General features: G+C 41.5%; 1 protein-coding gene across 1 annotated transcript in view; it reads left to right on the top strand.

Annotated features, from left to right (window-relative positions):
- TPTE2 (transmembrane phosphoinositide 3-phosphatase and tensin homolog 2) overlaps positions 1-13,504 on the top strand; it is a 130,181-nt gene that overhangs the window by 52,735 nt on the left and 63,942 nt on the right. Inside the window, 4 exon segments of the mRNA XM_063792403.1 lie at positions 3,311-3,364; positions 5,735-5,788; positions 7,026-7,079; positions 7,632-7,685. Of these exon segments, the coding sequence (XP_063648473.1) occupies positions 3,311-3,364; positions 5,735-5,788; positions 7,026-7,079; positions 7,632-7,685 (216 nt within the window).

Below are 13,504 nucleotides of genomic sequence, written 5' to 3'. Positions count from 1 at the left end.
TGAAAGAGAAAGAGAAGTTGATATTTGTAAAATTCACCGTCAGGCATATCCTTGGAAATACAGAGTATCTTTGACACTATGTCTAAATCTTCTCACTGTAGGATCTATAGATAACCTTCTATTTTTTTTTTCAGACCAAATTGGATAAAAGAGGATGAAGTCATGAAAGGGATGCTTCTTCCTCTTAGTATATTTGTCACTCTAAGTTAGTGGTATCCAATCCCTTAGGAACCTCTGAGGTTTTCCACTTATGAGACTCTCCTACTACTAGAGTGGGCCAAAGGGAGAGAGAATCCTATTTGGAGCAATGAGGAGGTAACAGGTAACAGGGAGGAGTGAAGCACTCAGCAAAAAGAACAGAGTTCATGAAACCTTAATGGGTTCCTCACCCTCTAGAGTTCTACCACCATGTGAGGCTGGTGCCCCAAACCAAACCCAAACCCACAATCATTTTGTAGGGAGTTCTGACTCAGGGCTACAGCTACACGGTCATATCTTCTGGGCAGGAAAGACAGCCATGATGGGTGAAAGTAAAGAAGTGACAGAAGGACTTAGGAATCAAGAATTTAGATGGGGTAAGAGGCATGTTTCCTTACAGACTGCAGTTACATTAGAAATAAATGCCACTGGCCAGGCATGGTGACTCATATCTGTAATCCCAGCACTTTGGGAGGCCAAGACAGCTAGATCACTTGAGGCCAGGAATTTGAGACCAGCCTGACCAACATGTCAAAACCCTGTCTCTACTAAAAATACAAAAATTAGCCAGGTATGGTGGTGCATGCCTGTAATCCCATCTACTCAGGAGGCTGAGGAAGGAGAATTGCTTGAACCTGGGAGGTGGAGGTTGCAGTGAGCCAAGATCGCACCACTGCACTCCAGCCTCGGTAAGAGTGAGAATCGGCCTAAAAAAAAGGATACACCTAGTTCGAATTAGTGATATACACATGAATATTTAAATATCAACCAGATAGTACATTATAGAGTAACTGTAGCTGTTTGATCCAAAAAGTAAGTTTAGAATTATATGTGTGTCCAACTATCTATTTTTATATTCCTTTAGCCTGCATACAGAATTGACATCAATGACCTGTGATAGAACCACCAATGAAATGTGAATTATAAAATATATGTACACAAATATGTAAAGAAATGTATAAGCAGATATACTACTACTGTCTATCTAGACACACAAACAGAGAGAGAGAGAAAGGGAGAGAAAGAGAAAAGAGAGAGAGAAACAACAGAAAGAAAGATGAAGATTATGTGCTTTACTCTCAGGATCATCCATGGCCATACAGAATGTCTTTTACACCATTTATAAATCTCCTCACTATAGGCCCTGCAGGTCTCTTATCCAACTTTTTGATTAAATTGGATAAAAAAGGAACAGGGCAAAAAAGGGAAACTTCTTGTTATTGTCTTGTCACCCTTAGTAGCAGGCACATACTTAGGAAAGTCAGATTTCCTGTGTATGAGACATACTAGAGTGGACCAAGGGAAGAAAACCCTATGCAGAGCAACAAGCGAGTAGCAGTGGACAGGGAGCAGTGGAGCCCTTAGGGAAAAACAAACAGAGCTAATGGCCCTGGCAGGGTTCCTCACACCCAGAGCTCTACCACCATGTGAGGCTAACACTACAAGCCCACACCCATCATCACATTGTATGGGGCAGTTTCTTGACCCTGTGTGAGAGCAGAGAAGACACCTATGATGGTGAAAAGAAGGCACTGATGAAGGGATTTTAGTGTCAGGAAATGAGATGAGGTCAAGGGGATTTGTACGTAGAAACTGCAGCTGCATTTGAAATAAAGTAAACCACCAAATGCTTAGTTTGTGCTTCATTCAATTGTAAAGAACTAAACATCGCTTGTGAGTAATTCAAACCAGAAAGTGAAGTCTAGGATGTCATATTGGTGTTGGACGATACATATATATATTTAAATTCTGTAGCGCTGCCAAGTCTAAATTCAAATCAGTACCCTGGAGTGGAGCTATCAGTGAACTGTGAGACAGAAATAAATCAATATAGAGGCCGGGCGTGGTGGCTCACGCCTGTAATCCCAGCACTTTGGGAGGCCGAGGCGGGTGGATCACGAGATCGGGAGATCGAGCCCATCCTGGCTAACACGGTGAAACCCCATCTCTACTAAAAATACAAAAAATTAGCCGGGCGTGGTGGCGGGCGCCTGTAGTCCCAGCTACTCAGGAGGCTGAGGCAGGAGAATGGCGTGAACCCGGGAGGCAGAGCTTGCAGTGAGCTGAGATCACGCCACTGCACTCCAGCCTGGGCAACAGAGTGAGACTCCATCTCAAAAAAAAAAAAAAAAAAAAAGAAATAAATCAATATAGATATAAGGATATATGAACAAGGGAGGAAACAATTATATACCATTTATATATACCTATATGCATTCGTATTAAATCAAGGCATGCACCCACAGGTACTGCAGAGAAATATAAAGGTTGAGATTAGGGAAGTTCCCATTCAAGGGCATTAATGGAAAAACAAAACACTTTCACACATGTGTCTACGTGATCTCACTATAGGATATGAAGGTGACTTTATGTCTTGAATGAATTTAAATAAAAGATGACCACATAAAAAGAAGAATGATTTTTCTTACTAGTCTGTTTGATACTCTGAGTAAAAATAAAAAGTAATTTTCAGACTGCCCATATGTGAGACCTTACTATAATGGCTGAGGACAGCAGAGAATCCTCTTTGGAAACAGGAAAGGACAGCAGGGACAGAGAGTAGTGAAGACTTCAGGAGAAGAGAAAAAAGCTAACAACCCTAGAAATGCTTTTGTCCCTGCAGAACTCTGCCACAATACAGGGTGGTACTCCAAACCCCAGATACCATCATATTGGATTGTGTCCTTGACTCAGACCTCCAGTTACTTTACCCTACTTGTGGACCAAGAGAGACAATCAAGTGAAGAAGTAATGGAGGGCTTTCAAGGCAGCACATTTAGTGGAATAAGAGGGCTGACTACCTCCACACAAAAGTTTAGTTTGAAATAACTGCCACCACAAAGGCTGTCACGCATTGGGACTGAGGTCATAATAAAGAGGTTTATTTAAATCTGAAAGTATTACTATTTTCCCCAGCCTAAGATGTTGGTTGCCATCTTGTTGGTTGCCTCCTTTCTAATAAAAAAATGACATTTCAGACCAAATAGTGCTATACACATGAATAGTCAGAACTTAACTGGTTTATGTGCAGAGTAATGAAAGCTAGTTTTACGAGAAAAGTAAATTTTGAATTGTGTCTCCTGTCTGACTGTATTCTTTTGTCATCCTCTAGTCCACCCACAAATGAATTATCAGGAGTGAACCCAGAGGCAGGTATGAATGAAAGGTGAGTTATGCATACGTGTGTCTTTATTTATCTAATTATAACTGAGCATAGAAGTATTCACACACACAGGCACATAAACAAATATATCCATCCATGCATCCATGCATCCATCCTTACACACTTCTCTCAAACACATCCACTAACCCATGCACACAGTGGAAACATACAACAAGGAGACAGATGGACGGACATTTGTGGAGTTTATTCTGAGAAGCCTGCATGGCCATAGAGAGTGGTTTTTAACAGGGTTTCCAATTCTTTTCAATGTAGCCTTTGTAGGTAACATTGCATCCTTTTCTAATGGAGTCATAGGAAAAGGAGCAGGTCACAGGAGAGCTGCTGCTTCCTGTTAGTGTATTTGTCACCCTTAGTTCCTAGTAAGCAGCTTCTTAAAGGACTCAGATTTCCTGAGTTTGAGAGCCTACCAGATTGACAGAAGGGAGGAGAAAATCCTATTTGCAATATGGAGGAGATAGCAGCTGACAAGGAGCAGGGAAGCCCTGGGCAGAAAAGAACAGAGCTAATGGAACATGGACTTGTCCCTCACACTTCAGAGCTCTGTCAACATATGAGGTTGGTGCTAAAACACAAACACAAGCACAGCACCTCATTGGATGCAGACCTTCCTTAGACCCACAGCTACTTGCCTGTGTCCCATGGACAGGAAAGACTAGCGATGGGTGAAAGGAAAGACGTGATGGAGAGATCCAGGAAGTGGGCCATAGATGGGATTAGGAGGAGGAATGCCTACACAGTAGAGTTGAATTTAAAAGAAATTCACCCACAAAAGGCTGTCGTGCATTGGCCAGCTCCAGTGGTAGAGAGTTTTGGTGAACTCTTGAGTCAGTGAGTCTTAGATAGGTGTAAAGTATGTGTTGCAATCATATAAAGTATGATGTGTAGGGTAAATGGCATGGCAGATTCCAAAGAACCAAATACACACATGACTTCTGTAAGGGTAAGGCAATTTACAGGTTGAAAAGTAGTTGGAAGGTCAGGTGCGGTGGCTCAGGCCTGTAGTCCCAGCACTTTGGGAGGCCAGGGCAGGTGGATAACGAGATCAGTAGTTCAAGGCCAGCCTGGCCAACATGGTGAAACCCCATCTCTACTAAAAATACAAAATTAGCTGGGTGTGGTGGCGGGCACCTGTAGTCCCTGCTACTTGGGAGGCTGAGGCAGGAGAATTGCTTGAACCTGGGAGGCAGAGGTTGCAGTGAGCTGAGATCATGCCACTGCACTCCAGCTTGGGTGACAGAGTGAGACTCTGTCTCAAAAAACAAATAACAGCAACAAACAACAACAACAACAACAAAAAAAACAAAAGCAATTGGAATTATTTTGAACTGAAAACCTTAAGTCTAGGAAGTTACATGTTGTCTTACTATGTACATGTTAAGTTCTTTGGCACTGCCCTGTGTATGAATTGAGAGTATCTTCTAGTAGGCTGGTCAATGCACCATGTGATATCAAGGAAAACAGTTATACATGTATCTATGCATATACAAACACATACATACATGCATTCATGCACATGAGAGAGTTGGGCTATTGAGTGTGACAAGCATCCATGGGAACAAGGAGTTCCCTTGAAACTATTTCTAGAGTCCTCTCAGAATGAGCTTTGTATGCAATGTTCTTTTGTTTTTTGGATGGAGGTAGGAAAATGGGGAGGAACTCACAGAGGGAGGCTTTTTATGTTAGTGTTTGTCACATTACCATTCAGTGAGAATGAGACTGTGCTAGTAGTGTGGACCAAGGGAGAAGTGAATCCTGCTTGCAGCGAGAAGGAGATAGGAGTGGACAAAGATCAGAAAAATCCCAGCCAAAACAAAGAACAGAGCTAATTACCCTGGAATTATTTCATCCCCTCCAGAGCTCTGCCTTTATGTGAGGCTGACTGCCTTTGCCCATACCCACCCTCACATGGGATGGAGCCCTTGCTTGAGGCCTCCAGCTACTTGGCCGCAACTTTTGGGCAGGAAAGACAACTAGGATGGGTGAAAAGTGAGGAGGTGATTGGAGGTGATAGAGAATGAGGAACTCAGATGGGATTATACGAAGCGGGACTTAGAAAGTAAATTTGAACTAGAATTAAATGCTCTCCAAAAATGCTGTTACACATTGAGGTGTAGATACCCTTACTTAATCTGGATGCATCACTATGTTCACAGCCTAAAATGCTCACTGTTGGCATAAGAAACCTCATTTCTAATAAAAAGACAAATGCCATCCCAGGTCAATTTAGTGATATATGTACATGTGAATAATTAAAGTGTAACTAGGGAATGACACATAGACTAACTGTAGCTATTTATTGCAAAACATTAGAATTACGCATTGTGTCTGACTCTGCCCATATTTGTCCTTTAGTCCTGATCCGAATGCCCTGGCGGGAGTCATCATTGAGAGAGCCCCCAGTGACAGGTGAATTATAAAAGATGTACACATGGCCAGGTGCAATGGTTCACACCTGTAATCTGAGCACTTTGGGAGGCTGAAGCAGGCAGATGCCCTGAGATCAGGTGTTCGAGACCAGGCTGGCAAACATCGTGAAACCCTGTCTCTACTAAAACTACAAGAACTAGCCAGGTGTGGTGGCAGGCGCCTCTAATCCCAGCTCCTCAGGAGGGTGAGGCAGGAGAATCGATTGAACCTTGGGAAGTGGAGTTTGCAGTGAGCTGAGAACATGCCGCTGCATTCCACCCTGGGCAGCAGGAGCGAAACTTTGTTGCAAAAAAGAAAAAAAAGAAAAAACAAAAGATGTATACACACACACAAAACAGTGACAGAGAAAGAGACCGAGATTAGTGGGATTCACTCTTAGATGTGTTCACGATAATACAGTGTTTCTTTGACACAGGTTCTTTATCATCTCACTGTATCGTGTATAGATAACTTCCACATTTTAACATTGTTTAGAAAAAAAGAAACTGACTATAGAGAGAGGCTTCCATCTGTTACTGTCTTGTCGCCCTTAGTAAGTAGCAGGCAAATGCTTTGGAAAAGCAGATTTTCTGTGTACCAGACATACCAGAGTAGGCCGAGGGAAGAGAGAATCCTGTTTGGAGTGAGGAGGAAGTAGGAGTACTTGGGGAACTGTGCAGCCTTCAGCAGAAAGCAACAGAGCTAAGAGCCTTGGAGGTGTTCTCCACCCTCCAGAACTCTGCCACCACGGAGGCAGGTGCTCCAAACCTCAAATCACCATCCTATTGGATTGTGCCCCTGTGTCAGACCTCTAGTTACCTGACCCTTTCTGTGGGGCATGAGAAACCACCATGCTGGGTGAACGTAAGCAGCTAATGGAGGGCCTTTTAAGCAGGACATTGAATGGAATAAGAAGGCTGCCTACCTACAAACTGGAGTTGAGTTTGAAATAATTGCCACCAGAAAATCTGTCACACATTGGGACTGAGGTCATGATAAAGAGGTTTACTTAAATCGGGAAGCATTACTATTTTCCCCAGCCTAAGATTTTGGTTGTCGTCCTATACATCCTCATTTCTAATAAAGAAAAATAGACATTCCAGGTTCCAATAGTGCTGTATACATGAATAGTCAGAAGTTAATTGGTTTCTGTCTAGAGTAATGAAAGGTAATTTTTCCAAAATATAAATTCAGAATTATGTCTCCTCTCTGACTGTATTCTCTTATCATCCGCTAGTCCACAGACAAGCGAATTTAAAGGAACAACCGAGGAGGCACCTGCGAAAGAAAGGTAAGTAATAAATAGTTAAATAAAGTCACCCATCAGCATAAGTGTGCATAGAACTATACACACACACACAGGCATATGAGCAAATATATCCATCCATCCATCCATCCATCCATCCATCCATCCATCCATCCATCCATCCACACTTCTCTTCAACACGCGTACACAAACTAATCCATGCACATGATGGAAACATAGACCAAGGAGAAAGGAGACTGATGGAGGTTTGTGAAATTTACTCTCAGGAGCCTGCATGGCCATAGAGATTTTTTTTTTTTTTAACAGAGTTTCCAATTCGTCTCATTGTAGCATTTGTTAGTAACTTTGCATCCTTCTTTGGTGGAGTTGTATAAAAAGGAGCAGGTCATAGGAGAGTTGCTTCTTCCTGTTAGTGTAATTGCCACCCTTAGTTCCTACTAAGCAGTATTTTTATGGGACTCAGATTTCTGACAGAAATTAATTGGTTTCTGTCTAGAGTAATAAAAGCTAATTTTCCAAAAAAGTAAATTTAGAATCGTGTCTCCTATCTGTCTGTATTCTTTTATCATCCTCTAGCCCACACACAAGTGAATTTAAAGGAGCAGCCCGGGTGTCACCTATCAGTAAAAGGTGAGTTATAAATACATGAAGACACACGTATGCATAAGAGTGCATAGAGCTGTACACACACCAAGCACATACACAAATATATACATCCATCTTCATCCATACACATTTTTGTCAACACATTTACACAAACAAACCCATGCACAAAATGGAAACACCAAACACGGAGACAGATGGACATTTGTGGAATTTACTCTCAGGAGCCTTCATGGCCATACAGAGTATTTTTTAACAAGGTTTCCAATTCTTCTCATTGTAGCATTTGCTGGTAACTTTGCATCCTTTTTTGAAGGAGTTGTATAAGGAGGTCAGTTCGTAGGAGAGCTGCTTCTTCCTGTTAGTGTATTTGTCACCCTCAATTTCTAGTAGGCAATTTTTTAAGGGATTCAGGTTTCCTGAGTTTGAGACCCTACCATAGTGTTCCAAGAAAGGAGAGAATCCTATTTGCAACATGGATGAGATAGCAGCCAATAAGGAGTAGTGAAGTCCTGGGAAAAAAAGAACGGAGCTAATGGAACGTGGACTTGTCCCACACCCTCGAGAGCTCTGTCCACATGTGAGGTTGGTGCCTAGACCCAATCCAAACCCACCACCTCATTGGATGCTGCTTTCCTCAGGTGCGCGGGTACTTCACTGTGTCTCATGGGCAGGAGCGACTAGCATGATCAGTGAAAGGAAGGAGATGGTGGAGGGTTTTCCCAGTCATGTGAAAACCTCTCCTGGAAATAAATCATAAAGGTGTAAGTAATACGGAAAACCTGATTCAAGTTAATTATAGTGTAATGCTCAAGAAACCTTGCAAAATGAATGAGATTTTACAGAAGGAATAAAAGGATTGTGTTTAATCAGTGGCTGATTAAGGGAACATCTAGGTGAGAATTCTGTAGTTGCTCATTAAGCAATAGCATGTGAGTTTTGTATGTAGCATTGATTTTTAAGCCAATAAATAAATTTTTAAAAGAATTTATTTTATAGGACGTTGGACGCATGGGCAAATTAAAATGTATTTCTATTATTATTATTATTTTTTGAGATGAAGTCTCGCTGTTGCCCAAGCTGGAGTGCAGTGGCGCGATCTCGGCTCCCTGTAACCTCCATCTCCCGGGTTCAAGCGATTTTCCTGCCTCAGCCTCCTGAGTAGCTGGGACTGCAGTCATGTGCCACCATGCCCGACTAATTTTTTGTATTTTTGGTAGGGGCGGGGTTTCACTATATTGGCCAGGCTGGTCTTGAACTCCTGCCCTCGTGATCCACCCGCCTTAGCCTCCCAAACTGCTGGGTTTACAGTCATGAGCCACTGTGCCTGGCTAAAATGTATTTTTAATATGTACATAGGTTTAATTTATATAAATTTAATTAATCTCTGATTAACTGACCATTGGTAAATGAGTCTTTGTTAACTGTTGAATTTTATTTACTGGGCTTATGTGGTAGGATTTGCATACCCTCACTTATTGTATATGTATGTATTTCATATTTATGGAAAATCTACTCCTTTTGGTGCAAAAAATGTATTTGCTAATAGTGTCAAAAAGAGAAATTCATTATATGTCTATGTACCTTTTTACTCCATCAGCACTGTCTTCAGTGAAATGACAACAGTAACACATGAAGGGACCTTCCACAAAATTTGAGGTTTAAGTAAATAAAAAGCTAGATGTAACCATATATATGTAAATACACACATAGACACACACAAAAGTATACATGTAGAAAGGAGAGATTCAGATTTGGGAAGTTCATTGTATGGAGCATCCATAACAATACAGAGTGTTTTAGACACTGTTTTCTAAAGTCTTATTTCTGTAGTATCTGCAGGTACCTTTCTTTCTTCGATCTAGTTGGATAAAAGAGGAATAGGTCTTAAGAGGAATGCTTCTTATTCCTATTCCATTGGTCACCCTTATTTAGCAGCACCCTGAAACCTTAGGAAAATATGAGAATGTGTGTATTGTATGACACTCTACTAGAGTGAGCCAAAAGAGGCAACAGTCCTATTTGGTGCAAGGAGGAGGTAACAGTGGGCAGGGAGCTGAGGAGCTCTCAACAGAAAAGAGCAAAGCTAATAGACCCCTGGTCTCTTCGTCTGTTACCACATGAGGCTACTGCCCCAAAGGTAAACCCACCATCAGATCGTATGCAGGCCCTGCCTTGGGTCTGTAGTTACTTAACCCTATCTGAGGGGCAGGAAAGACATCCATGATTGGTGAAGAGTTACTGTTGGTATTTGAGAAGGCAGAAAATTATAAGGGCAAGCAAGGTGGGTATTTACAAACTGAAGTTGATTTTATGTAAATTTTGCCAGAAACAGTAACTTGGGGATGAGGTTTAGGAGTAAAGAAATGTATATAAACTTGATTCATTAAGTTTTTTTCACAGGCTGAAAAATTTCATTACAAACATCTAAAACCTCATTTCCAGAGAAAAATTAAATACCATGTTTCAAATAAATAACTGATTAATGTCCATTTTTCAGGGTAACTAGCTTATAAATTGTAGAATAATTATTGCTAATTTGTATCAGAAAATTAAGTCTAGGATAACATGTGGAGTCTTGCTATGTTCATTTTTAATCCTTTAGCTATTGAATTAAAAAGAGTAATGAGTGGTAGAGTCATCAATGATGGGTGAGATTTCAAAATACGGAGAGAAAGAAGAGAGGGATATATTAAGATTGGTAAAATTCACTCACAAATGAAGTAATAAAGAACTGCACTTAAGTTGTGATTCATTAGATTGTTTGTTAAGGCCCAAGAGCACCTTTACATAATATAAGCTTTTCTTCCAGGAAAAAATGATATATTAATAGTAGATTCCAAATCATTGACATATACATTTTCAGAGTTCAACCAGTTTATAAATGTAGAGCAATTGTACATAACTTCAACCAGAAAAGTATGTCTCTGAAGTCACTTGACCTGATGTGTACATTTTTAATCCTTAGCACTGGCCCGGATAAAATGACATCAGTAGTCTTTCACTACTTTGATATATCTTTGATATAACTCACCTTTCAATGGTGGTGTCACTGAAAACTACTGATGTTATTAATTTGAGTCAGTGCTAAAGGATATATCTACACACACACACACATATAACACACATGTATATATGTGTGTGTGTATATATATACAGATATATCTTTTAGCTATATATGTAGTATATATAGATATATAAATATGTATTTGTGTATATAGATATACACATATCTATATACATATGTCTACATATGTGCATATTTAAATGTGTGTACATATATCTATATATACATATCTATGTATAGATATATTCTTTAGCACTGACCCAAATTAATAACATCAGTAGTCATATATATATCCTTTAATATATATGAGCATGTGTATATATATGTAAACATATATGTATATATCCTTTAGCATATATACATATATATACACATATATAGTTTACATATACATATATGTGTGTGTATATGCAGGTATATCTTGTTTTATTGTGCTTTACTTTATTGCCCCTCAGATATTACTTTTTTATAAACTGAAGGTGTGTAGCAACCCTGCATTGAGCAAGTCTCCTGGTTTTATTTTTCCAACAGCATGTTCTCACTTTGTGTCTCTGTCACATTTTAATAATTCTTGCAATATTCCGAACTTTTTATTATCATATCTGTTATGGTGATCTGTGATCAGTGATCTTTGATGTTACTATTGTAATTGTTTTGGGGCAACACGAACCATGCCCATATTAAGGTGACAAGCCTAATCAATGACATGTTTGTTCCGACTGCTCCACTGGCTAGCCATTCCCCCATCTCTCTCCTTCTCCTTGGGCCTCCCTATTCCCTGAGACACAACAATATTGAAAGTAGGCCATTTAATAAGCCTATGATGGTTTCTGAGTGTCCTAGTGAAAGGAAGAGTCACATGGCTCTCACTTTAAACCAAAAGCTAGAAATGATTGTGAGGAAGGCTAGACTTCTTGTAGCAGTTCAGCCAAGTTGTGAATGTAAAACAAAAACAAAAACAAAACAAAACAGAAAAGCCAAAAAACTTCTTGAAGAAAATTAAGACTGCTGCTCCACTGAACATACAAATGATGAGAAAGCAAAACAGTCTGATTGCTAATCTGGAGAATGTTTTAGTGGTCTGGATAAATGATCAAACCAGCCACAGCATTCCCTTAAGCCAAAGCCTGATCCAGGACAAGGCCCTCACTCTCTTCGATTCAATGAAGCCTGGGAGAGGTAAGGAAGCTGCAGAAGAAAAGCTTGAAGCTAAAAGCTTGGTTCATGAGGTTTAAGGAAAGAAGCCATCTCTATAACATAAAAGTGCAAGGCAAACAGCAAGTGCCGATGCAGAAGCAGCAGCAAGTTATCCAGAAGATCTAGCTGAGATAATTGATGAAGGTGGCCCAACTAAACAACAGATTTTCAATGTAGACAAGATAGTCTTTTATTGGAAGAAAATGCCATCTAGGACTTTTATATTTAGAGAGGAGAAGTCAACGCATGCTTTCAAATCTTCAAAGCAGAGGCCAATTCTCTTGTTAGGGGCTAATGAAGCTGGTGACTTCAAGTTGAAGCCAGCAATCATTGACTATTCCGAAAATCCTAGGGCCCTTACGAATTATGCTAAATCAAGCAAGATGGGTGAATAGAGATGCCTGGTGCTCATCTCCCCTACGAGAAAGAACCGAGGCAACAAATACACGTCTAAGATTTGATTAGAGTATCAAAGGCATAGTCCTGGAGTGCAGCAAAGGAGTGCAGACACATCTGTGGTGACTGGAAGTTGCCACAGCATGGAAGCACTCAGCCTGTGCAGCCCCTTCTGCCCCATCTGGATTGAATTGGCCCAGAGACAGGAGGGACTTCTCATTGCAGGGTGAAGGTAAGCAGAAGATCCCTGTCACCCCACTGCCATCACAAACACAAAGTCTTTACAACAGGAGAGTCTCACAGTCTTTGCAAGCCCTGAGGCCAGTTTGGAGTACTGCCAAGAATTGACAAAGCTGCATGTCCTGGACTAGGAGTACAAGGTGAAGACTTCCCACCCCCAGAGACTTAAGATGCAGCAACACAGCACCATCTTGAGACCAGAGTCATCTCTTGAGTGTGCCCTCCTCTGGGGGCCAGTAGCCACTGTGCCTCTCCAGCACTGGAGCTTTATCTTCAGTACACCAAGCCCACATGGGTGGGTTAAAGCCACAATCCCAGCTGTGTGGAGGTTGGTCCCAGGACTGGCTGTAACTCAAGTAATGCAGAGCAGGGAAATCAACCCCCACCACCACACTTCCAGACAGAGGAATAATCTGCAGTCCCATCCAGGGTAAACTCACTCTTAAGACAGCCAAACCACTGCAAGCCCTCTCCCAAGTGGGAGAGGCCCCTAAGCCTCTGAGCAGCTGATACACCCCCAGGTCAACAGAGTGACTATGAGCCCATGCTCAGGACCTGAGAAACAGCCTTGCAGGCCCCATCCACCACAGACATGCTCCTGGCCTGCCCAGGAGCCCTCTGCCTTTGATAAGGGCCTGAGAAACAGTCCCACAGGCTGCCCCTAGCAGGCACACCACCGAGTGGGCCTTGCACCTGTGTCTCAGACCTGAGAGACAGGCAGCTGTGTATGCCCAAGTCTCAGGGCCGAGAAAGAACCCTGGGAGCTTACTCTGGCCAGCAGACTGTCAGGCCAACTAAGCAGCCACATACCTATGTCCCAGCTTGAGGAACAGCCCTTTAGGCCACCCCCCACAGAAATACTCCCAGGCCAACTAAGCAGCTGTGCAACCTTGCACGAGCCTGAGAAATAGTCCTGTATCCATTCCCAGCAGATGCACCTCCAGAC

Source organism: Pan troglodytes, chromosome 14 (genome assembly GCF_028858775.2).
Source record: "Pan troglodytes isolate AG18354 chromosome 14, NHGRI_mPanTro3-v2.0_pri, whole genome shotgun sequence".
Taxonomy (NCBI): domain Eukaryota; kingdom Metazoa; phylum Chordata; class Mammalia; order Primates; family Hominidae; genus Pan; species Pan troglodytes.
This window is presented reverse-complemented; position numbering and strand designations above follow the sequence as displayed.